This window comes from Armigeres subalbatus, chromosome 2, assembly GCF_024139115.2.
Source record: "Armigeres subalbatus isolate Guangzhou_Male chromosome 2, GZ_Asu_2, whole genome shotgun sequence".
NCBI classification, from domain to species: domain Eukaryota; kingdom Metazoa; phylum Arthropoda; class Insecta; order Diptera; family Culicidae; genus Armigeres; species Armigeres subalbatus.
Genome location: NC_085140.1, coordinates 373,612,990 through 373,637,848, shown reverse-complemented (window position 1 = coordinate 373,637,848; position 24,859 = coordinate 373,612,990). Strand labels below are relative to the sequence as shown.

The 24,859-nt window shown below is 40.7% G+C and overlaps 1 protein-coding gene across 3 annotated transcripts in view; it reads right to left on the bottom strand.

Annotated features, from left to right (window-relative positions):
- Nucleotides 1-23,745, bottom strand: part of LOC134213089 (SPRY domain-containing SOCS box protein 3) — a 36,179-nt gene extending 12,434 nt beyond the window's left edge. The window contains exons 1-2 of one of the 3 annotated variants that reach the window (XM_062691674.1): nt 23,322-23,745; nt 15,030-16,258 (exon numbers count right to left, since the gene is read on the bottom strand). In XM_062691674.1, coding sequence (XP_062547658.1) covers nt 15,030-15,613 — 584 coding nt within the window. In that variant the 5' untranslated portion in view covers nt 15,614-16,258; nt 23,322-23,745. The remainder of the gene's footprint in view (nt 1-15,029; nt 16,259-23,321) is intronic. The other 2 variants (XM_062691670.1, XM_062691671.1) reach the window with 2 other exon arrangements.
- Nucleotides 23,746-24,859: the final 1,114 nt, after the last annotated feature.

Below are 24,859 nucleotides of genomic sequence, written 5' to 3'. Positions count from 1 at the left end.
GGCTAGCGTTGCTCTGTCCATACTGAGGTATGGGGGCCAGCTTGGGGCACGGCCCTGCGTATTAACTGCTACAGAACGAAGTTAGAAAGTACGTATAGGCTCATGTGCCTAAGAGTTGCGAGCGCGTACCGTACCGTGTCGCACGATGCACTCTGCGTCATCACCGGTATGATGCCTATTGACATCGTTATCGGTGAAGACATAGAGTGCTTTGAAATGCGCGGCACGAGAGGCATCCGCAGGACTGTCAGGTTGGCCTCAATGGTCAAATGGCAGCGTGCGTGGGACAGTTCCACTAAGGGTAGATGGACACATAGGTTGATACCGGAGATAGGTACGTGGGTCAAGAGGCGCCATGGACAAATCACTTTCCACCTGACCCAGGTCCTTGCAGGCCATGGTTGCTTCAGACAGTACCTACACCGGTTCGGACACTCGGCCTCGCCCGAGTGTCCGGTGTGCGTTGGTTTAGAGGAAACGGCGGAACACGTGTTGTTCGTGTGCCCGCGTTTTCGCACAATGCGTGACCACATGCTTGCCACATGTGGTCTGGACACTACCCCGGACAACCTAGTTCGGAGGATGTGTAAAGATGAAGTTGGCTGGAACGCCGTTTTATCGGCTATCGTCCAAATCGTCTCGGAGCTACACAGAAGGTGGCGCGTGGACTCGAGGGATGGCTAGTTCAGGCGCAAATAAGAGGTGGTCCAAGGGTTCGGAGTCGGCTTCATGGGTCATACCGGTGCCCTGTGGTCGAACTCGATCCTTTTATCGAACAAGTGGCCGCGTGAAAAACAACATGGTATCGTCGCTTTCGCGGCGTCGGTCAACCGGGCGGGTTCCGAGCCCGAGGATGGAAAGGGGTCCTCGTCAAGGCTGGGGCAGGCGTAGGCACCGCGTCGGCAAGTCCCTCTGTGTGCTGGCGAATAGGCCCTATCGCAGAAAGGTCAATTTGGGGTGCACGCGGCATCATCATTCTTGATACCAGTCGTGCAGAGGGAAGCAGGCGCGAAGTCGACCCTGCCCACCTTCCGAGGACATAGGGCGTGCTTAGGCCACCTGGAAAGCCGGCAATGCGCTGGCACGATACCATGGTGTTCTTCTAAAAAAGCGAGTCACGATGTTCGATGCTGCAAGGACACGCAGCTAACCTCGAGGGTGCGTTATGCACTGGCCCCCCTTTGAAACATTACTTTCTGGTTGTACCGAAGGGACGATGAGCTTGGCGGCAATGGAAACGGTTTAGCTGGTCGGGGATGCAGTCCTGCCTCCCTCATTGGAGGTGGCCCCTAACCCAGCACTTCCTGGTCAACCCAGGATGTCTGTTGAGCAGATTCCCCCTCCATTGTTTAGGAAGAAGAAAAAAATACACACACACACAAACACACACACACACACACACACACACACACACACACACACACACACACACTGGGGGCAGCAGGGACTTTGCTCCAACGGAGCAGACACAAAAACGGGGGAGACAGTCTCCAGGGGATGAGCTCCCTGGGGCCGCTCCAATACGCGGAGGGTTACTTCCCCGAACAAGGGTAGTGGGGCTGGGAAGCTGAACCCCGGCCAGGTACCTCCAAAACCAGGGGAGGAAGGACCTGGATGACGCATCCTGGACCCTGGTCAAGAACAAGAGGAAACCGAAGACGTCAAGGGCCGAAAAGAAGGCGCAGGCGAATGAGGGTAGCAAGAAGTCTAGGGTAGGCACCAATCGCTCCAGGGGCAATGCCCTAGTCATCAAAACGAACGAGGCCAAGTACTCGGACGTCTTGAAGGCGATGAGGAGTGACGTCAAGCTCGGTGAACTCGGCGCCGACGTACGTCGAATAAGACGAACCCGGACGGGCGAGATGATCCTCGAGCTGAAGCGCGGAGTCTCGCAAAAGGGCGCCGCCTACAAGAAGTTGGTGGAGGAAGTCCTAGGCGAGACGGTCAAGGTGAGGGCACTCACGACGGAGGTTAATCTAAAGATTGAAGACCTGGACGAGATCACCGAAGTCGAAGAGCTCGTCACAGCACTGCGGCGACAGTTTGAAGTGGAGACGCCCACCGCAGCCGTTCGGCTACGGAAAGGTCCGGCAGGGACACAGGTAGCATTGGTTCGGCTGTCTGCAGCAGACGCGTCCAAGGTAGTCAAGTTAGGGAGCGTCAACGTGGGATGGTCGGTGTGCCCTGTGGGCATATATGAGCAACCCGAAGTTTGCTTCAAGTGCCTGGAACCGGGGCACAAGCAATGGGACTGCAAAGGCCCTGACAGAAGCAAGCTCTGTCGCCGCTGCGAATTCGAGGGACATAAGACACAATGCTGCACGAACCCTCCCAACTGTTTGATTTGTTACAGCAAAGTTGCGAACAGCAAGCACCCCATGGGGGGTTCGATGTGCCCGGCGTTTAAGCGTGCTGCAAAATCACAGTGCAGGTAACGCAGCTGGCTTGCTCGGCCTCGCCAGGTGTGCCCACGTTTTCGCGCAATGCGTGACCACATGCTTGCCACATGTGGTCTGGACCAGTGGTGCGAATTCTCAGTATCAGTGACTGAAATTTGTTGGATATTGATACCATTTCCTCTTCACACTCACTTCATAGCAGTGAAAACTGAAAATGATTAGCAGCAACAATCAAAGATAAAGTAAACAAAAGACCTCTCTTCTCACTGCACACGCAGCCCGCAGTGACAGTCCATTCAGTTCACTCGCTGCTGCATGAATGCGACGGCCCTATATAAATGCATGGGTGAATACTATCACTTGAAAGACAATGACAGGAAATTTGTGCCGAATGATCATCAGATTCAGCCCGCTGTTGGCAAACCGAGTTTGCTAAGCTACTCCTGCTTTGTCTTGCTGACTGAAAGGCACCGTCATAGGCAAAGAGGAGCAGAGAAAAATACAAAACAAAAGAATCACACTCAGCAGGCATTGTTGATAAATTGCACCACTGGTCTGGACACTACCCCGGACAACCTAGTTCGGAGGATGTGTAAAGATGAAGTTGGCTGGAACGCCGTTTTATCGGCTATCGCCCAAATCGTCTCGGAGCTACACAGAAGGTGGCTCGTGGACTCAAGAATGGCTAGTTCAGACGCAAATAAGAGCTGGTCCAAGGGATCGGAGTCGGCTTCATGGGTCATACCGGTGGTCATGCTCTGTGGTCGAACTCGATCCTTTTATCGAACAAGTGGCCGCGCGAAGAACAACATGGTATCGTCGCTTTCGCGGCGTCGGTCAACCGGGCGGGTTCCAAGCCCGAGGACGGAAAGGGGTCCTCGTCAAGACTGGGGCAGGCGTAGACACCGCGTCGGCAAGTCCCTCTGTGTGTTGGCGAATTGACCCTGTCGCAGAGAGGTCAATTCGGGGTTCACGCGGCATCATCATTCTTGATACCAGTCGTGCAGAGGGAAGCAGGCGCGAAGTCGACCCTTCCCACCTTCCGAGGACATAGGGCGTGGTAAGGCCACCTGGACAGCCGGCAACGCGCTGGCACGATACCATGGTGTTCTTCTAAAAAAGCGAGTCACGATGTTCGGTGCTGCAAGGACACGCAGCTAACCTCGAGGGTGCGTTGTGCACTGGCCCCCCTTTGAAGCATTACTTTCTGGTTGTACCGAAGGGACTATGGGCTTGGCGGCAATGGAAACGGTTTAGCGGGTCGGGGATGTAGTCCTGCCTCCCTCGTTTGCTGTTGGAGGTAGTACCTAACCCCGCACTTCCTGGACAACCCAGAGCAGATTCCCCCTCCATTGCTTAGGAAGAAAAAAAAACACACACACACACACATATTTAAGAGAAAACTATTCTTTTCAGTTTCGCGTGAAATATCTTCATGTCTATTTCCAAAATTGTTCATAAATAGTTAGTGTGCTCTTATGAGCTCTCAAATTTCTCGGTTCTACAAATTAAAAAAAAAACTCAATTTTATTAGTGCCGCAATCCCCAAAGCCAACATTATAAACCGAAACATATCCGAATGCGGCTTTATAACTTCCCACGAACTCATTCACTACTAGTGACTGACGACGGAAGACTTTGTAGGTGGTATTTAGGGTGGTGATCGCTTGAATTCCATTTCTCCGGTAGCAGTTTTGTTTCCCAGATTCTCACTATCAGTCCGTCAAGAGGCTCCCATCCTTATCACTGCACATCTCGGCTCGCGACACAAAGCCTTTGTGGGATGCGTAAAGCTTCTGATAGAACTTATGTCTTTCTTGAGAACGGCCAAGCGGCTCTGTTTCCTTCTGAAGCATTCCACGTTCTGTCGGGTCCCTTGATGCAGGGCGATAGCCTTCTCCTTTAGAATCTGTTTGCACTCTTCGTCGAATCAATCGCTACGTCGACTTCGTCCCACATACCACATACGTTGCTCTCCGCAGGATCGTTAATGGCTGCTTTAACTTTACTCCAGCGGTCCTCAAGAGAGGAACCCATTGAGCCCACCCTCCTCTGGCAATACTGCTTCGAGATGCTGCGCGTATGCAGTGGCGACGTCAGGTTGCTTCAGTCCTTCAGTCGTTCCGCTGCGGCCGTCGGTACTGAACGTGACGGGTGGTTTTGGGAGATAGATTTGATGTTAGCGCCACGATATGTCCTGATGGCAATAATGTCGGAGAAGTGCCGTCCATCAATCAGAACGTGGTCAATTTGTGATTCTGTCTGCAGTAGTGATCTCCAGGTGTACCGCTACGGAAGGCCAAAAAGTCGGGCAGTAATCCGGCGAAAGTGGTGCTCGACAACGATCCGACGGGAACAAGTAGACGAGGTGCGCATTGATCAGGTGGAAGACCATTTCAGGACCCTCTGTAGATTTCACGGTTGGCGACGTGCAGCCATCGACCGAATTGTATGGAGGAGACTTTCATGTACTGCACAGGTATGTTAATCTGAACACTTTTTAATTCAATTTGTTGATTTTAAAGTCGTTCATATTAAAATGGTTGAAACATCATTTAGCACGTGAGATAGAGAAAAAATTGAGCCAGAATAGAGCCAGAATATAGCCAGAGAGCAGCCAAAAACCAGGGGTGACATTGCGCATCTCGAATCGAATCACTCGATTCGTAAGTTTTTCGATTCGTTTCGAAAAAATTGCGGCATTATGTATTTCGTTCGACTTCATTCAGTCGCAGTACAAGATTTCGAATGGTGTTGTACTAGTTCAATCGAGTATGTTCTGTCAAACGGAATGTAAACAGAGAGAATAAGAGATAGCTGTCTCCGTGTTTAGTATGCCGCCTGCAGAGAGACAACCTTCAGCGCATGGCGAATGTGAGTAAACAGAGAGAATAAGAGTAATTTCATCTGCGTGTAGTATGTTGCCTGTTGGATAGGCATCCTTCATGGCATGAATTGACAGTTAATTTATAAACAAGCAAATTGTGCTCGATGACTTTAAAAAGCAATATTATTTATTGAGCAGTTGCAACCGATTAAAACATTATGCCGATACGACATGTTTTGTAAATTGAGATATTGTTACGACACAAATTATAAGTTTTATGTTTATTCGAATTTATGCCACAGATCCAATTTTGAGCTAAATAATTTAAAGCTAAAGAAGGATTCGATAATAAATTACTTTGATGTTTCTATGTGTTTTAGTTAAATGCACTTGAGTCATCTCATGCGCGTTTTTTTTTATTTAACTCATTTATTTTTACGTAGATTGTGGAATAAACACGTTTTTACGCAGATTTTCCTCATGGATTTTTCACGCGGTTTATCGAAATCGTCAAGAAATTCGTGAAAACTTCGAAAAACCGATTTTAGTTGAAGTCGTTTTTACGCGGATTTCGGGATAGGTAATTAGAAATTGCATATTGTCAGGGAACTGTAAAAGTAGGTATACTTATGACATTGTTTTCCTCAAGAAACAATAATAAAACATTTATTCTCTTCTCGTAGAGAAATAATAACAAATTATAATTAAAAACCTACAGCAAGAAATGACTCTCGAACAACATTCGAAAGCTAAAAAGGTGACGAGTGTTTTTCATTCGACTTGAGTCGTTTTTCAGTGTGCTATCGAGCATCCATAATGCCAAAACATCTCGTTATTCTTGTACCTCCTCGAGCATACTCGAACGATGAGTCGTTTTCGAGATCGAATCGAAACCCGTAATGCCAAACATGTTCGACTCGATAGAATTACGTTCGAATCGAGATGCACAATGCCACCCCAGTTTATCTGATGCTCATAGAGTAACTAGAGGTTCAAATTAAGTAAAGGTAAAGTTAAGCTGTGGCACGATGGGGCACGTGACCCACCAAATCGAATATTTTTTTACTTTAATTACATACGCCAAAATGGTTTTGAAAAAAAATGTTTTCCTAGAATTTTGATTAAATGCGCTGATCAAATACTATCAGAACATCCACCGGAGGTTAAAGTTCACATCTATGGAAATGTTTGTATCCTACCAGTCGCTGGGAATAACGAAACTTTACAATTAATCTTTAACAAGTCTGCAAGTTTAGGACTGAACCAAATTAATCATTTAAAAACAACCAAAATTGCTATTTGAGCTTTTTGTTGGCAAATACTTATAAAGATTTATTTGTAACAGAATCTCTAAATCCATTGTGGAAAAATGAAGCGTTCCACACGGCAATCGAATTTTTATTATTCATACATGACCAACAAAGACTAAACGACTGTGAGTATGAGGATGTCTTTGAGTACAATTTAGCGAATTATGAAAATATTCGAGGTAGGTTAAGCAGTGTAAACTGGCAAATAGTTTAAGGAAAGGAAGAAAATGTCAAAACAGCTGTTACTGCTTTTTACAGATTATTATCTGAAATAATTTCACAACAAATTCCACTAAAGCGAAAACGACGTTATAACAATTATAAAAACCCATTTTGGTATAACCGACAAATTAAGAACTTAAGAAATCGCAAGCAAAAGGCACACAAAATTTACAAAAATCATAACAGTAATGAAAATTTATTAAACTACTTGGACTTATGCAATCAGCTGAATTACGCTATCAGAGACGCTTTTGAAGGTTACAGTTCAAAAACTGAGAGCGAAATGAAGTCCTGTCCAAAGAACTTTTTTAATTACGTAAAAACTAAACTAAGAACTAGTAACTTTCCATCAATTATGCACCTTGACGGAAAAGTTGGAGATAGCTCGGAAAAGAACTGTAATCATTTTTCAGATTTTTTCCAAGAAACCTATTCTACAATTTCTGAAAATGATCGCGACCGCGACTATTTTGCATTTTTTCAGACTTATCAAATCATATAGGAGTAAATCAGCTTCAAGTCCAGGATATTTTGCAGGCGCTTAGAAGTTCAGACGCCTCGAAAAGTCATGGCCCTGATGGAATCACTCCTTTATTTATGAAAACCCTAGCGACGGAACTAACCGCTCCATTGTTTTGTTTTGCACTATAATCTAGAGAATTCCCAAAAATATGGGAAAAAAATCATTGTCAATACCCATTTTCAAATCTAGCAAAAAATCAGACATCCCAAGCAGCACAAGTCTAGTGAAACTGGTTGCAGCAACCTAATTGTGACTAAATCTGGTCACATATAAGTTACTGTGATCCATGTGTAATATGTGTGCTGCTCCGAATAGGTAATTATCGTGGAAAAGCCATTATCTCTTGTATTCCAAAACTGTTTGAGGCCATTGTAAACGAAATATTGTTCCAACAAGTAAAACACCGAATTGCAGACGAGCAGCATGGCTTCTTTAAAAGTGCAGCAATTATCAACCTGGGGTACATGTACCCCTGGGGGTACCTCGGACAAAAATGCATAATAGCGGATGAATAACAATTTTAATCAAAACTCATTGATAAAGTTTTTATTGTTTTAATTTTTTTTATTTCAAAACTTTGTCTTGTACATAATATGCATGGCGATCAGTAAATCATGGACTATTGAATCCTGCCCTCTAGAATCTGTACAATGGATAAAAGGGCAGTAAGACAAAAGATCAAAAGGGCAAAAGCTCGAATGAACAAGTATTAAAAATCTTCTCTGCAATCTTTAGTATACCTGATCAAAACAGAATGTTAAATAATATGTTAAGAATATGATTCTTAAATAAAATCTAGAGTCTACAAATTCAGGGGCCTCCATTTGGGAGACATGAAGACTTTTTCCCGAAAAGCTCAGTTGCTTCGTTGCGAGAGAATTGGATGCATCCTTCTACGCTTCTCGGAAGCCTCCTTCCAAGCAGCTCGGAGGACTCCTTTCAAGAGGTTCGGAAGCCTTTTTTCAAGAGTTTCGGAAGCCTTCAAGAGGAAGCTTCCCTTCAAGTGACACGGAACCCTCATTTTGAGAGGTTCAGAAACTATATTTTAAGAGGCCCGAAAGCCTTCTTTGAAGCTTTTTTTAAAAACTTTATTTTTTTCTGCTTCTTTTAAAAGCCTCGGAAGTATCTTTTCAAGGGGCTCTGGAGACATTCTTCAAACCAAACCGAGCCCTAGTTTAATCTATTGTGGTAATAAGGATTCATTGTATTTAGTCCTCGCTACCAATTGCAGTCTCTGAAATATAACAAAATTATCTTTATCCAGCAGCTGGTTAAAAGGCTCGAGTTTCCTCCGTTTGAGGCTAAACTGTATGCAGCGGAAGTAACTTTTCAAGCACCTAGTATAAAAAAAACTAAAATTCTTGTTACTGAACAGATTCTTTAGCTAGAAATGGTTTTGTAGACAGAGCTAAACCCCGGGTTTGTAGCTTTCCTGATGATATTCTAGAAGGAAGGCGAGGATGTGGCTAAGGCTCCGGCAAAATAACAGTATTACTGTTCTATGTTTTCAAGAAAAGATTGATAAGGGGCGCGCCTTCAATGAGATTATTCTCTTTGCAGGGTCTAAATAGCGGGACCTTGTCATGATCCTCTTGAAAAAACGAAACAAAAACTGTATCGAAACCGATACTGCATTGCTCGACGTGCACTTATACATTAAGGATACTTGGAAGCCTTCTTTATAGAGGCCTGGAAGTATTCTTTTAAGCTTTCTTTTTTACGCTTTCTCTTTTTTCTCTTCTTTTAAAATGCTCGGAAAGCTCTTTTCAAACGGCTCAGAAGGCTCCTTTCAAATGGCTCGGAAGCCATCCCTAAACGAGGCTCGGAATTCTTCTTCAAGAGGCTTGGAACCGTACTCTCGAAAGGCTCAGAAGCGTCCTTTCAAGATGCTCAGAATCCTCATTTTAAATGGCTCGAAAGCCTTCTTTCAAGGGCCTCAGAAACATTTTTTAATTTTGTTTTCATCCAGAAGGCTCGGAAGGCTTACAAAAGGCTCGGAAGCCTCCTTCTTTCAAAAGGCTCGAAGCCTTCCTTTCAGAGGCCCGGAATTATTTTTTTAAGACGCTTGAAAGCCCCCATTCAAGATACTCCGAAGCATCCTTTTGAATGGCTTGCAAGCTTTCTTTTAAAAGGTTTAAAAGACTTTTTTAAATGCTCGGAAGGCTCCTTTCAAGAGGCTCGGAAGCGTCGAATCAAGATACTCCAATGCCTCCATTTAAGTGGCTAAAGAGCCGCCATTCAAGGGGCTTGGAAGGCTCAAAAGTTTTTATTCAAGATACTCCGAACCCTCTTTTCAGGGGCTCAAAAGCCGCCATTCAATAAGCTCGGAAGACTCTTTTCAAGACGCTGGAAAATGGATTGGGGTTGGAAAATAACAAAGCGTGTCTGGAAGACCGCTGGAAAATGGATTGTGGTTTGAAAAATCACAACGCGTGTCTGGAAGATCGCTGGAAAATGGATTGTGGTTTGGAAAATCACAAAGCGCGTCTGGAAGACCGCTGGAAAATGGATTGTGGTTTGGAAAATCACAAAGCGCGTCTGGGAGACTGCTGGAAAATGGATTGTGGTTTGTAAAACCACAAAGCGCGTCTGGAAGACCGCTGGAAAATGGATTGTGGTTTGGAAAATCACAAAGCGCGTCTGGGAGACTGCTGGAAAATGGATTGTGGTTTGGAAAATCACAAAGCATGGGAGACCGCTGGTTTGTGGTTTGCAATACCACAAGGCGTGTCTGGGAGACTGCCGAGAAAAAAAATTGACAATCTAGAAAATCTCAAGGTGGGTCATGGAAGCATTTATTTTGGTTAAAATAAATTTAGTTTGAAATGCATAACTTAGCGACTTTAGTGTACATGAGACTACCAGTTAAGCTAGTTTTAACGAAATCTGAGAGATAAGGAGGTCTATCGCATGCTACAAAGTTGTTTGGAAGGCTTAATATATTATCTTGAAGTTGAAGAATTGAAGAATTTGAATAAAATTAAGTTCGCGTTAGATTGAACAAACCATTATGAATTGCTTCATATCCCATCATTATATTACTTTGAATGGATTGGAAATGATTTGGAATTCGAACGGATTTGGAATAGATTTTGGTTGGATTTGATTGGATATGGATTAGATTTTGATTAGATTTGATTTAGATTTGGATTAGAATTGCATTTGATTGAATTTGGATTTGGAACATATTTAGATTGGATTTAGATCGGATTTGGATTAGATTTTGATTTCAGTGGATTTGGAAAGGATGTGGAACGGATTTGAATTGAATGAGGAATGGATTTGGATTGGATTTAGATAGGATTTGGATTAGATTTTGTTTGGATTTGGATTTGATTGGAATGGATTTGAATTGGATTTGGATTAGATTTGAATTGGATTTGATTTAGATTTGGATTAGAATTGCATTTGATTGGATTTGGATTTGGAACGGATTTAGATTGGATTAGGATTGGATGTTGATTGGATTTGGATTGAATGTAGCTTGGATTTTTATTAGCATTGGATTGGATTTGATTGGATTTCATTGTATTTGACAAAATCTCAAAATTTATTGTTCTCCATTCACTACATAGATCCAAATCTAATGGCTGTGATAGATTTGTGGGACAAAATAGGGACAAAATAATGAATCAAGATTCGTCTTTCGCAACCCATCATTGATCAGCCCACGAACTCCCTGGGAGTCGCGGCCCACAGTTTGGGAACACATGTTCTAAGCGGTTGTTAGCAAGTTCAACATCGATATGTTGAAGGTCAGCTTGCTGGTATTACTGTATATGAAGCTGATAGTTGGATTTAATGAACGGTATAAGATATTTAGATAATTGCTACAATTTAAAATGTTTTTTGTGAGATCAATTACCAATTTAGTTTAACATTTTAATGATACAACGTATTGACTTGCATTTCGTTGTTATGCGATTGAAAACCACGATGATCATACAAGTTTATTTTGGAGTTCAGTTTTCAAAGGAAATCATCGGTTTCTCAAAAGCAATATGTTAATCTTCGTCTCGCGTAAATAACTTTAAAAAATCAATGCGTTCCATGCTAGAGGATTTTTTTTGCCTTTTTTAAGGAGAGAAGAAGGGAAATGTGGGGTTTGAGTATATTACCATCAGCGTGTGATTATACATTAACACCACAGCATGTCGATCAGTGCGCAGCAAGCCATGACTCATCCTCTACACTCCAAATAATCTAAACGTTGTTTCCACCTGAATTTTCAGGTACATTTTACGTGCACACGTAGCTGCAAATGCTTCAGAAAAATTCAGGTGAAACTTACGTGTCCGGTGAATTCTATCCAAAACTCAGGTAGAACTTACCTGATTTTCACGTAGAATGAAATTTCTATCGGAAAATCAGGTAAAAGTTACGTGAATTTCAGGTGGAAAAAACCTACGTATTTTTTCAGGTGGAAAGAACGTGCAGATTTTTTTGGGTGTACTGGTCAGACCTCCGTGGCGTGCACACGCACCCACGGAGAGCTGCTGTCACAACAATTCGCTCCAACCATTTGGGGCCACACAGCTTCCTTTAAGGTGGATCGAAAACCGCCTTTCAAGAGGCTCGGAAGCCTTCTTTCAATACGCTCGGAAGCCTCCAATAATCAAAAAAGTTCTGTAGGAAGTATGAATTTACTTTGAATTGCGTAGTTTCAAAGAAAATAAAAATTTTAGTCAATATTATGGAGAGCCAAATGTTTCGTTAGGCTTTTCCATTTTTCATTTTAGATCCATTTTTCATATATCTTAAGAGCTACGATTATTTTCATTTACAGCAAAAAAAATATAGGGGGTACCTCAATTAATGCAAAAGCTCGAAGGGCTTCTTCTCAAGAAAAAGGTTAAAAAATTGAAAAAAAAACTGGAATTGAGCCTGGACTCCTTCAATGGCTTGAATCCTACTTAACTAATCGCCAATTAATTATAAAATTTAACAACAATAGATCAAAACACATTCAAGTTACTTTCGGTGTTCCCAGGGCTCTCATTTGGAACCCCTATTATTCATAATATATGTAAACGACATTTCCTTTATTCTCGACAAACTTAAAGTACAACCTATGCAGATGATATGAAGCTCTTTTTGGAAATAGGGAACAAAGATGACCTTAACATTGGAAAACTTTTTTTCGGGGTGGGGACCTTTGGAAAAAACAATGATTTTTCAACAATTCCGAAATGCAATGTCCAATCGAGCCAATTTTCAATAGCAAACAATTGAACCGCATTCCCCGTCGAATGCAACTTGGTGCAAGTAAATCGGGTAATGCTATGTTCCAAAAAGTGAGTCTACAAAATTGGACAAAGCCTGGAATGTTGGGGGCTCAACCCTCAAATGAAAGCTTAGGGTATAACAAAAGAAAAATTGTTCTACAACTCTGGGAAATGACGTTTAGGGGTAGCTTCGACACATTTTATGAAAAAAGTGCATTTTTTGTAGGTAACATCGAAAAAACGGTATATCAGAAAAAATCAATGAAACCCATCCATTTTATATTTTTTACATTTAACCTCGGACCTATACTTTATGGTAAGACATTAATACGGCATGTTTTAGCTCCATATATTTTTCACTGATGCTTTAAATGCCCTGAATTGATGAATTTTTCTATATATTTTTCAATTATTGCATCCAAAATAGGTATCCATAATAATGTATATATAGAAAGATATAGGAATTTTATAACGAACATTTTGCTAAAAATAGTAACCTTCTATCTCTATTCGTTTAAAAGTCATCCACGTTTTACTGCAGATTGGAAAAACACTTTTTGCAATTCTGGATCATAATACCTGGTATTACAGTTCGTGATTAAGTCAAGAAACGCCTTCTTTTCCATACCAACGAAATAAGTGCTTTAATTACCATTACAGCACTCAAATAAGTTGCATAAAATTAATTATACACTCATTTGAGTGCTATAATGGGCACCCAACAATGAAACAGCAGTAACAAAAATACGATTTGCTTAATTAGTCTGGATGAGTGTTCAAATTGTTTGATGGATATCATTTCAAAACTATCCAAAGGTAGATTCAGATTCGTTTTATGGGTTGTTGAGCTGTGGAATATTTCTTGATAACATGGAAATTAATTGCTTTCTGTTCCAAACGTTCCAACGTTCAAACATTGAAAAAGCGTCGGAAAATTGCAATGGTTTCTTTTGTTAACGATATAGTTTCGCAGCGTATTGATTCAACAAATATTTTATCGAAATTAAATTTCTACATACCATCTCGACAACTGCGCCATCGACAAATATTTTCAACTAATCACTGTCGCACAAACTATGCCAAATTCGGACCGGTCAATCAGATGATGGCCATCTATAATCAACACTACGAAACTATTGTCTTCTCAATGTATCGGCAGAACCTAAAAAAATATTTTCTCACGATCTGAAACCTACACATGTTAAAATTACATTGCAAAATTATGCACTATTTAACCAGTCTATTTTTATTTTTATACATTACTAGCAGACCCGACGAACTTTGTTTCGTCTAAAATTGATTTATTCTCTGATTAGTTCTCGAGTTATGCAGAAATTTTTGGTTCATTTGTATGGGAGCCCCCCTTTCTAGAAGGAGGAGAGGTTTCAAACCCCCACAGAAACATATCTTCCCTTCCAAAACCTCCATATGCCAAATTTGGTTCCATTTGCTTTATTAATTCTCGAGATGAAAGTGGTGTTTCATTTGTATGGGAGCCCCCCCCCCCCACCTTTCCAAAGAGAGGAGGGGTCTCGAACTATTTTAAGAACCTTCCTTGGCCCAAAAAAGCTCTACATACAAATTTTCACGCCGATCGGTTCAGTACTTTCCGAGTCTATAAGGTTCAGACAGACAGAAATTCATTTTTATGTATATAAATAGAAGAAGAAGAAGAAGAAGAAGATAATAACGTATTTAAAAAGCATAAAAAACATGTATACGGTACTAGTTTACGTCGGTTGACGAAATAAATAAGTAAATTTAAAAATATGAGGTGTACCTATTAATGTGGGACAAAGTGTACAATGATTGTAGTACTGAAGTACAGTAAGTTAACATGTTTCCAAGGAATTTGATTCATTTCATCACTCACAAAACCAAAATATATGCTATTAAAAATAATCCATTCACAACAACAAGTGTTGCACACCCCACTTCTTCCGCTGAAACAGACAACAAAAACCCAACTTAATTCACCGAGTGGCGATACTGCCTTTCTCGCATTTAGCCAAGACACCAACCTTATATGGCGCTTATATAATTCGATTCCATTTTCTTAATAACTTTTAAACGCAATGGTCGATCGTTTTCAAATTCAATAGTGATCAACAAGGCTTTGTCCCCTGTCGATGGCAACTTGTTGCGAGAAAATCGGTTAAGAATAACTATATGAAAAATTGGCTAATGTTTTTCGGTTTTCGTGTGCACACACACACACACATACACACGGACAGACAGACATTTGTTCAGTTCGACGAGCTGAGTCGATTGGTATATAACATCATGGGTCTCCGAGACTTCTATAAAAAGTTCGATTTTGGAGTGAAATGATAGCCTTTCGGTACAACTTTGTTGTACGAGAAAGGCAAAACTGTCGTCATCCTATCGATTTTCCTATTTTCTCCCTATTCCGCTTTCCATCACAACACCACACATCATTCACACAAACACATGCCAACCCGCGTGAAGAAGCATTGCACGCTCATGCTTTCCATCCTTATAATTAGGGAATTTTCTACTCACCTCGTCCCGAACACCCGCTGCGACACACTTAGCTCCCAGTAGTAGCGCCCATTGTTGAGCACCCGAGTGCCCCGAATCCCGGCCGTGCCCTTGCTCCAGTTCGGGTGAAAGTGCACCGTCCGATTGTTGGTGCCACTGAGCCACACCTCCTTCGAGCGGTCCCGCTTGCTCCAGCTCCACTTATCCTCGCAGCCATTTTGCAGAGGCCTCTCCCCTCGGTAGTGGTTGTTGTTATCTTCGCTTGCCGAAGCTGATGTCGCCGCCGCTGCCGCCGCTTCCGCTAGTTCGTTATCCATCTCAGGACGGCTGGAAGCGGTACCGCCGGCAGCCGATCCTGGTTCTCCTGTGGAGCCGGGACCATTACTGGACAAAACGGGACCGCGCGCCGTCACTCTCGCATGGTTACTTGTTCCGACACCGGAAGTGGTAGAGCTGCTCGACGAGCTCGAGCTAGACCCGTGCTGGTTTTGGGTATGAGTGCTGGAGTTACTGCCACGGTTGTCCTGAATGGTCATTGGTGCTCGGTTCGGGAGAGTTGATAATTTAATTCTACGGAAGAAGGAATTCTCTCTAAGCCATTTCATTCAATGAGTATCACCCTAGCAGCCAAAGGTTTCCGTTGCGACAAGTGGTTTTTCACTCTTTCTCCCTCCGAATGGACGTTTGAGTTTGTGCTGGGAAAACGGAAGGTCAGCGAACTTTTATCAATGGAGGATTTAATTCCACTTAAATGCTGGGGTGGTAAAGATCGATTAATGATAATATTTCGATCCGTAATCTGACGAACGTCTATTTTGGTTGACTGGGTAATTCAATTACTATTTTCTATGGTGTCTAACTAGGTGCGTCACGTTTTTAGGCTCTCTTCCATGGGTTTCGCTCAATAGTAGGACTTTCCGTAGCTATCTCTAGCGCCCAGTAATTGTTGCTGCAGCTGTTCGTTGCGGAGACGCCGAGATCGTCTTGGGCGTACCAGCAGGTCCTTATCGTTGTAATAGATTTTATGGTTGCCAACCGTTCGGGATCGATATCGGTTCCCACCGTGCTTACCACCGTTCTCCAGGTGGTTATTATTCGGATGAATCAGGAACGAGTTGTAACAACGCAAAACCAATTTGTTAAAAAATACGCAAATGTTTTTCAAAAACAGCAAAATCAGTATCAAAGTCATACGAATATCCTTTCGTGCGTGGCTGCCACTCGTTTCGGAACAGGATCAACTGGAACTCCTATCGGTTGTGGATGGGAAAACATTATCCTTTCATTCAATTGCCAGGACACGGTGTGCTGAGAAGCAAATATTATTTGATTTTTACGGAGCTCACTGTTTTACGTGATAAAACCGACGCATTTAAATGACATCAATTCTTAGTTTTTGTCAATATATTTCACTAAATATTTATGAAGTGCAGAAGATATTTACACACTCAAGCCTTAGGGAGACTTTCAGCCCAAGGCTGGCTCGTCTCGAAATTTGAGTTGACAGCAGCAAAAAAACTTTGGTTTTAAAGCTTTGCAGCAAAATGTTGATGTAGAAAAGTGACGTATACGCCATTTTCCTAAAAGTAGTAGTACTCATTGAGCTCTTTAACAGAAAAATGGAAAACATGCATGTTGTAATGCGAGAAAGGAAAAGTGAGCAGAGAGAATAAGAAATAAGAAAAGTAAAATTAGAAGTGAAAAGTGTCAAATGAGTAGTGTAGTGAGTAGAGAGAATGAGACGCGAGAAGTGAAAACGGAAAAATGAAAAGTGAGAGTGAGAAAAGAAAAGTGAAAAGTGACTAATGAAAAGTGAAAAATGAGAACTGAGAAATGAATTGTGAGAAAGTGAAGAAGTGAATAGTGATAAGTAAGAAGTGAGTATAAGAAGTGAGAAGTGAGCAGTGAGAATAAGAAGTAAGAAGTGTAAAATTAGAATTGAGAAGTGAGAAATTAGTTGTGTGGTGAGTAGTGAGAATGAGACGTGAGAAAAGAAAAATGAGAAGTAAAAAGTGTGAAGTGAGGAGTGAGAAAAGAAGTGAAAAATGAGTTGTGTGAAGAAATTAATAGTGAGAAGTGAGAAGTGGGAATTGGAAATGAGAAGTAAGAAGAATAAAGTGAGAAATTAATAGTAAGAAGTGAAAAGTGAAAAGTCACTTACTAATTCTTACTCACTCACTCATTCTCACTCACTCATCCTCACTCACTCACCAACTTACTCAATCCCACTCAATCACTTAATCTTACTCACTCTCTCTCACCCACACACTCTCGCTCACTCACACAATCTCACACTCACTCATGCTCATACACACAATCTCCCACATACACACTCATTCTCACTCACTAAATCTCACACATACACACTCACTCACTAGTTCTCATCCACTCACACACTCAATCACTCATTCATCCATTCACTCATTCACTCTCACTCACTTACTAACACTTTGACTCACTCACTTCCACCCTCACCCTCACTCGCTTACTCACTCTCACTCACACGCTCACTCATTTTGTTTTTCTCACTCTCCCACTCAATCTCTCTCATGTACTCTCTCCCTTCATCTCGCTAAATCTCCCTTTTTTCGCTATCTTTTCCTCTTGTCTCTCGTATGTGTTTGTATAAAGAAATCCGAATTAAAACCCAGAAGTGTAAACTGAAGCACGGGCGCGGATTCGCAGATTATCAAAACCCGAAGCAAAATCCTGAAGTGTAAGCCCAATCACGGTAAATGTTTTGACAGTGGAGACTTATCGGCAGAAAAATTTCCCTAAGAATTTCCCTAAGAAATTCCTTCGAAAATTCTTCTAGGAACTTCTCCGGACATTCCTCTCGGAACTCTTCCTTTAATTCCTCCGGGATTACTTCCAGGAAATTCTCCGGGTATACCTCCAAACATTCAATAGCGAAATCATTCCAATCTGGAATTCTTTTCGCAATTACTTCAAAATATCCTTCAAGAAATCCTCTAGAAATATCTTCATGAATTTCTCCTGGAATTCGTCTAAGTATTTCTCCAGAAATTCTTACAGGTACTTTTCGGGAGTTTCTTCATGTACTTCTCCAGGAATTTCTCCAGGAGATTTTCCACGGAAAGGTATTAGAATTCCTTCCGGACTTCACTCGGAATTCACACGGATATCTGAGTTCTTCCAGAAATTTCTTTGGAACAATCCGAAAATCCTCTTCAGCAATTTATTTGGGAATACTTTCATGATTTCATCTGGGAATTTCTGCATTAATTCCTCCTGGTATTTTTCTGGGAATTCCTTCAGATATTTTTTCGGAAATTCCTTGAGGAACTTCTCTAAGAATTATTTCAGGACTTCCATGTGGGAATTCCTCCGGAAGTGCTTGTGGGAGTTCCTCCGGGAGTTCTTCCAGGAGTTTTTCCAATGAATTCTCCGGTAATACCTCCAGGAACTTCACGATAATTGGCAGGAATTTCACGGGAAATGGGATTTCGGCAGTTCCTTCAGCAATATTTTTTCTCTTCCTCTAAAGTATTCCACCGGATGTTCCTCTGAAGTTCCACCTCCAGAAGTTCCTCGGAGAATTTCTCTGGGAGTTCTTACGAGAATTCCTCCGGGAGGTTCTTTTAAGAATTCTTCCAGGAGTTCCTCCTGAAATTCTTACGGAACTTCATCCTAGAATTCTTACGAGAGTTCCTCCAGGATTTCCTCTGGAAATTCTTCCTGTAGTTCTTCAATAAATTCCTCCAGAAGTTCCACCGGCAGTTCCTCCGAGAATTCCTCTGATAATTTCTCCGGGAATTCCTATAGAAAATCCCCCGGGAGTTCCTCCGTAAATTACTCTGGGAGTTCCTTTTCAGAGAAACACCCGGAGAAACTGCCGGTGAAACTCCCGGAGGGGAATTTTCTGGAAGAATTTCTGAAGAAACTTCCGGGAGAATTTTCAAAGGAATCCCGGAGAAACTACCAGAAGCATTCTCGGAAACAAGAGAATTCGTCTTATAGACAAATCTCGTCTAGCTGAAACCTTGTTGGGGTTTGTAGCTGGACCATCATCATCATCATCAGAGGACCTCCCGGAGAGTTCCCTGAGGAGCTCGCTAAGAAATTCCTGAAGAAGCCTAAATAAATTCCAATTCTGCCGAAATTCCCGGAAGAATTTTCAGAGGAACTGCCGAATTTCTGTATAAATTTCCGGTGAAATTCCTGAAGGAATTCTTTGAAATTTTCACAAGAAATTATTCGAAACAATTTACGGAAAATTTTATAGAATTTACACAAGAAATTCGAAGGTTTTTCGTGAAATTCTCAGGAATATTTACTGGCAATTCTGCAGAATTTCCACGGAATATTCTTATTCTTAAAAACTATGGGAAACAGCACGAAGTTATCTGAATTATTGCAGGGATTTCTGCAGAACTTATGAAGAAGTTCGTGAAGATTTTGTTGGAGTAAATAATGGTGGAATTTTCGGATCAATTCCCGGCAAAATTTATGGTGGAATTCCTGAAGACACTGGCGAAGAAGTTGCTGGAGGCATTCCTAAAGAATCCCTGATAGAATTTCGGATAGAATGCTAGGAGCAATTGTCGAAGGAATCCCTGGAGAAAGCTTGCATACTAATTTTTCTGCCTATTTTATAATAAATATTATTTCAGAGAGGATTTGTTTAGAAATTCAGATGTATGGTTCTAGTTTTCCTAAACTTATGGAGGATTTTTATAATAATTGTTATAGCCGATTTTATATTCTTTCTGAATACTAAGTTCGTTAATATTTTTCTCACTTTATTTGAAAATATCTGATGAGCAATAAATCATGCATTTTTAAATCCATTATTGTTTTAATCGTTATTGTTTCGATTTGGTTTGGTTTTGGTTTCATAATATTCATGTGTGTTTATAAAACTACTATAAAACTACGATTTAGAAGACCAAAAAAGCTGAACATAATTTGGTCAAACGACCCTTTCCCGAAAAAATATACACAGTAAAAATAATTTAAATTTACATGTAACGTAATTTATAACATAACCGAAAAAAATATAACACAATTTAAAATGTGATGTATTTTTCCATTCAATATAACTGAAATCCTATCCTATGAACAAATAAAATATTTTTACGTTTGATTCATTTGATTTTTCAGTGTAGATATAAAAATGAATCACAAGTGACTTAATTTTAAGCTTCCATTTTAATTTTCCATCATATTCGTTTGAATTTTACAGGTCTTTCATTGTATTTTTTGTGCTACTGCTTCAGCTCTTATTGACGTTTGATTTCATAAGTGTCGGCAGCCATTTCGCATTGTGCATGTTTTTGAAACGAGGTAATGAAAAATAGTAAAAATGTCGAATAAAATTGAGTGCGCGTGTGGGAATCTAAGTGGAAACCTTGTGGATTTTTTGCAACATATTCGCATCCATCGAAATTCTGGTTATTTCAAGTGTCCGATGGATAATTGTGCGATTATATTCAAGTCTTACTCGTCCTTCCGGAGGCATCTTCGGCAGCGTCATGGCTCAAAAATCATGGTCCAGTTCGAAAATGTACCATTGCTTCGTGTGACTTCCAAGAGACGGAAATCAAAAGAATTTTAAAACATGCCCAGAATCATATATCCAAAGGTCAGCCTGTATACTGCCCTTTTAGATGTCCGCGAAGAAAGCCTTTTGCGACGTTCAATAGTTTGAGGTTACATAACCTCTACGCTCATAAGTTCGATCTCAAACAACTGCGGAACATTCCAGTAACTCCAGTGATTGGTACCAGTTCTGTTCAGCCAGAAAAAATCACGATGTCTATGAAAAAGTGACGATGTCTATGAAAAAAGTGACGAAAACGAAAACGAAACAACTGAGAATGCTTCATTTTCAGTGGAAAGAATAGTGTCGTGCCTTTTTTTGAAACTTCTTACAAAGCATCATGTAACGGAAGTAGCCATACAGGAAATCGTTGATTCTCTAAGTGAAATTTCCAACGTTCAGAATAAATACACTAAACACAAAATCACTGAAATGGTAAATCAGTTGGATTTAACCGAAGTATCCAAACTACGATTATTAGATTCGGTTTGCGATTCGATCAAAAAACCCAAAAATACACAAATCAGCTCCTAATAAATCAGCCGAAAATTATATAAAAGTTCATTTAATCATCGTACAATGTTCTGTGAAATTGTTCTGTAGCATACCAACTGCCGTTTTTGCAATTCTGAGGTCAATCGAGCAATCAGAACCAATTTCCAGATCGAATGAGTGACGGAGGTGTATTTTCCTATACATTTTGGCTGAAATCCCCATACAAACTTCAAATCAAATGCGCCAGCTTATGCAACAAGCGATTGAGCTGAAATTTTCAGAGATTGATTTTCTCACCCAAAGACACAATCCTAGGGGGTGCCCCGTGGAATTAGACAACATTTTTTTCTCCCCATAGTAATCTGGGCCAGTCTACATGCTGCATTTGACTTTGATCACCTTCCTGTGTCATTTGAAATCTCACAAGAATCCATTTAAAATGAAAACAGCTCTACTTTTAGTTATCATAGAGCTGATTGAGATTTGTATAAATCGATAGGAATTTTGATGTCGATATTCTCGGTATCTTCAGCTTACTGATCCATCTTGAAATGTGAGGCGAAGGCAATACCAAAGAACTCGCGATCCCGCTTTGAAAGTTATGTGGCGAGATTTGCAAAATGATCCCTGTTGGATCCCTGTTTGAAACCCTTTTGGAAGTTAACGAAAATTCTTTTAAAAAGAACCTCAAAAGCCAATTCCAATGCTTAAAGAGGGATATAAAGTTTTATTAACAAATGGCAAAAAGGCTCAAAAACTTTCTCACCAGTTTGAGAGTGCCCATAATTTTAGTTTAGGTCTCACTAGGATCAGATCACACGGAGGTCCGAAGACATTCTTATCAAAAAACTTCCTGAGAGTTCTTTATCTTTTTTGGTTAATTTATTTAACAAATGTTTTCAATTGGCATACTTCCCTGATAAATGGAAAAACGCCAAAGTTGTTCCAATTTTGAAGCGGGACAAAATCCAGCTGAGGCTTCTAGTTATCGCCCAATCAGTTTGCTTTCTTCAATTTAATTCGGCTCAACAAATCTGAAGGATATTCGACTGGAGTTGCCCTTCTTGATATATAGAAAGCATTTGACAGTGTTTGGTATGAAGGTTTGATTGTAAAATGTAAAATGAATTTTAATTTTCCTCTGTACATTATTAAACTGATCCAAAATTATTTATCAGATCGCTCACTGCAGGTAAACTATCAGAATACTGGAGCATACTGGGGCCCATATCGTATAACATTTTTACTTCTAACTTACCTGATTTACCACCAGGGTGTCAAAAATCTTTGTTTGCAGATGGCACGGGCCTTTCAGCCAAAGGGCGAAGCCATCGTATCATTTGTAGTAGATTGCAAACAAGTTTGGACATTTTCCCCACTTACTTGCAAAAATGGAAAATTTCCCCGAATGCTTCCATAACTCATTATAGTTTTCCCACATAAGCTAAGAGCGTCTTATTTGAAGCCTTCTAGCAGACTGTGTCTGTCACTATGAATGGGGTTCCAATCAATTGGTCTAGCGAAGCTAAATATTTAGGACTCAAAAATCACATTGAAGCCATTCAAGCCAAATGTAACAAATATATTAAATGTTTACGTCCACTTATAAACAAAAAAAACTTTTATTAATTTTTAGATTAGCCATGTTGTATCCTGTGCCAATATGAACAAGTTACTGCAATACCAGAAAGAAGGCACCTCAGGCACTATTCTGTAGTTGCCTCCGTGGTATAGTACAAATGAACTTTATTATCGAATTTCTAATATTGAGACATTGCAACAAATGTCCAATAAAATAATATCCAATGTTAGACAAAAAGCGTTGCAATTTTCTATTGCAACGATTAGCTCCTTGTACCCTTAGTATAAATTAGGTTCAGTTTAGGAGTTAAAAACTTTGTAATTCCTTCAAAGGAAAATACCTAACTGCAAGAGGCAATAATTAAATGTAATTAATTAAATTAAAAATGTATCATAGCAAATAAGGATAATAGTGTTAAGAAAACACGAAACACCTAGTTTAAGAGATGAATGCATGTATTAGATAATTAGAAAATAAATTTAGTTAAAAAAGAAGTTCGTGTCTGTAAAACCTGTAAAATATTTTAAGTGATGATTTCATCCATCATTGATTTAACGAAACAGCGACCTATATTAGTTCCTTTTTGAACGAATTTCACGTGAAAACATATAATCTCGATGTAATTTTAATAATATTCACTTCTCAGTACAGCGTAAGAAATACACTCCCATACGCCAGGACAAATGTTTACACAAAGCAACTAGAAGTGACGAACCGACGACGTCACAGGGGGTGGAAAGCGATAAAGATGATACGGAAGACGGAAGCCCGGAGAGAAGGATAACGGCTACTGCGCCGACGCGCGCCTGATGAATGCGACCGACGACATCTTGGAAATTTCAAAAATCCTTTTTCTTTCAGACGATTTTCTTCAGGTAGAGATTCACCAATTTAACACTTTAAGTTCGAGTCAAAAATTGATAACTGTGTCACGCACCGTCCCCGGGCCGGCGCTACCGGGTTCACCGAAACACTACGAGGACGAAACACGGCCCAACCGATGTTGAATGGGGTTTTTTTCCCCGGAGCACTGTATAGTTCCCCAAAGTCCAGCCTCGGTGCGATGCAATCAGTGTTCGCTGTGTCCGTTCACTGTGCCACCCTCCTAAAGACTGACAACGCGACAACCGAGGCGCGGAGTTGAGAACGGCCGTATTTGCAAATAGCTACGTGGAAAATCGTACACGGGGGTGAAGTGGAATACAGGAGCATAAGAAAATGCGAACAACGTCGCGACGGCGGGTTGAGGCGCTAGACGCGTTTAAGCACAATGAAAACGTGGCACGTGTTTGCGATGTATTGGTGCCAGGATTGAGAAATGTCCTGAGGGTAGTTGGCTGACTTGATAATTTTGTTCATGCAAGTGAAGTTGGGGTTGGACTCGCCTGTATCAGCAAAACGCACACCCGGACCATGCAAAATAGTTTCGCTGTCGATATAACCGAGGGTTCGAGTTTGTATAACATAAAATCTCAGCTGATATATGTAATAGAGCTATTAATTGCTACTCAGTCGGCACTAGATCGGTTATAAAGTGGTATAAGACATTGATATGAGGCGATGTTGTGCTTGTCGGGTGGAATAAAATGGTTCAGTTAATCTATTGAAAAAGGACCAATAAAGGTACCGAATCGTCGGATCAGAGTCACCTACTAATGCAAGTTATTTGGAATTATCGATGGAAAATTTTCGGAATTTCTAAAGCAATTGTTGAAAATTTCCACGAGAAATTATTTGAATTTCCCACCACAAAAAAATATATTCGCATTTTTTGTGAAAAAGTCTTTGTAATTTGTTTGAAATTTTTACAAGAAATTCATTAACATTTGAATTGAAAATTCTCAATAATTTACACCGAAAATTATTCGGAAAAGTCTTTGGAATGTTCATAGGATTTTTTTTAAATTACCCCAGAAAATTGCTCCGAAATATCAAGAACGTAGGAAACCATTCTATATTTTCACGGGAAATATTTTAGAATGTTCAATAAAATTGCCTCGGGAAATAATTTACTCGTAATATTAACGTGAATACGGATGACTATATTTCTTCAAACCAATAACGATATTCAATTCCAAACATGAGCGAAGTTAGGACCACTTTTGCGCGAAATTAAGAACCATCCTATTAATTTTCATGCGCGAAATAAGGAGCATACAACGGTCTCAGATTCATACCGCAATTTTTTTTATATAGCTGCAAAATTTGCAA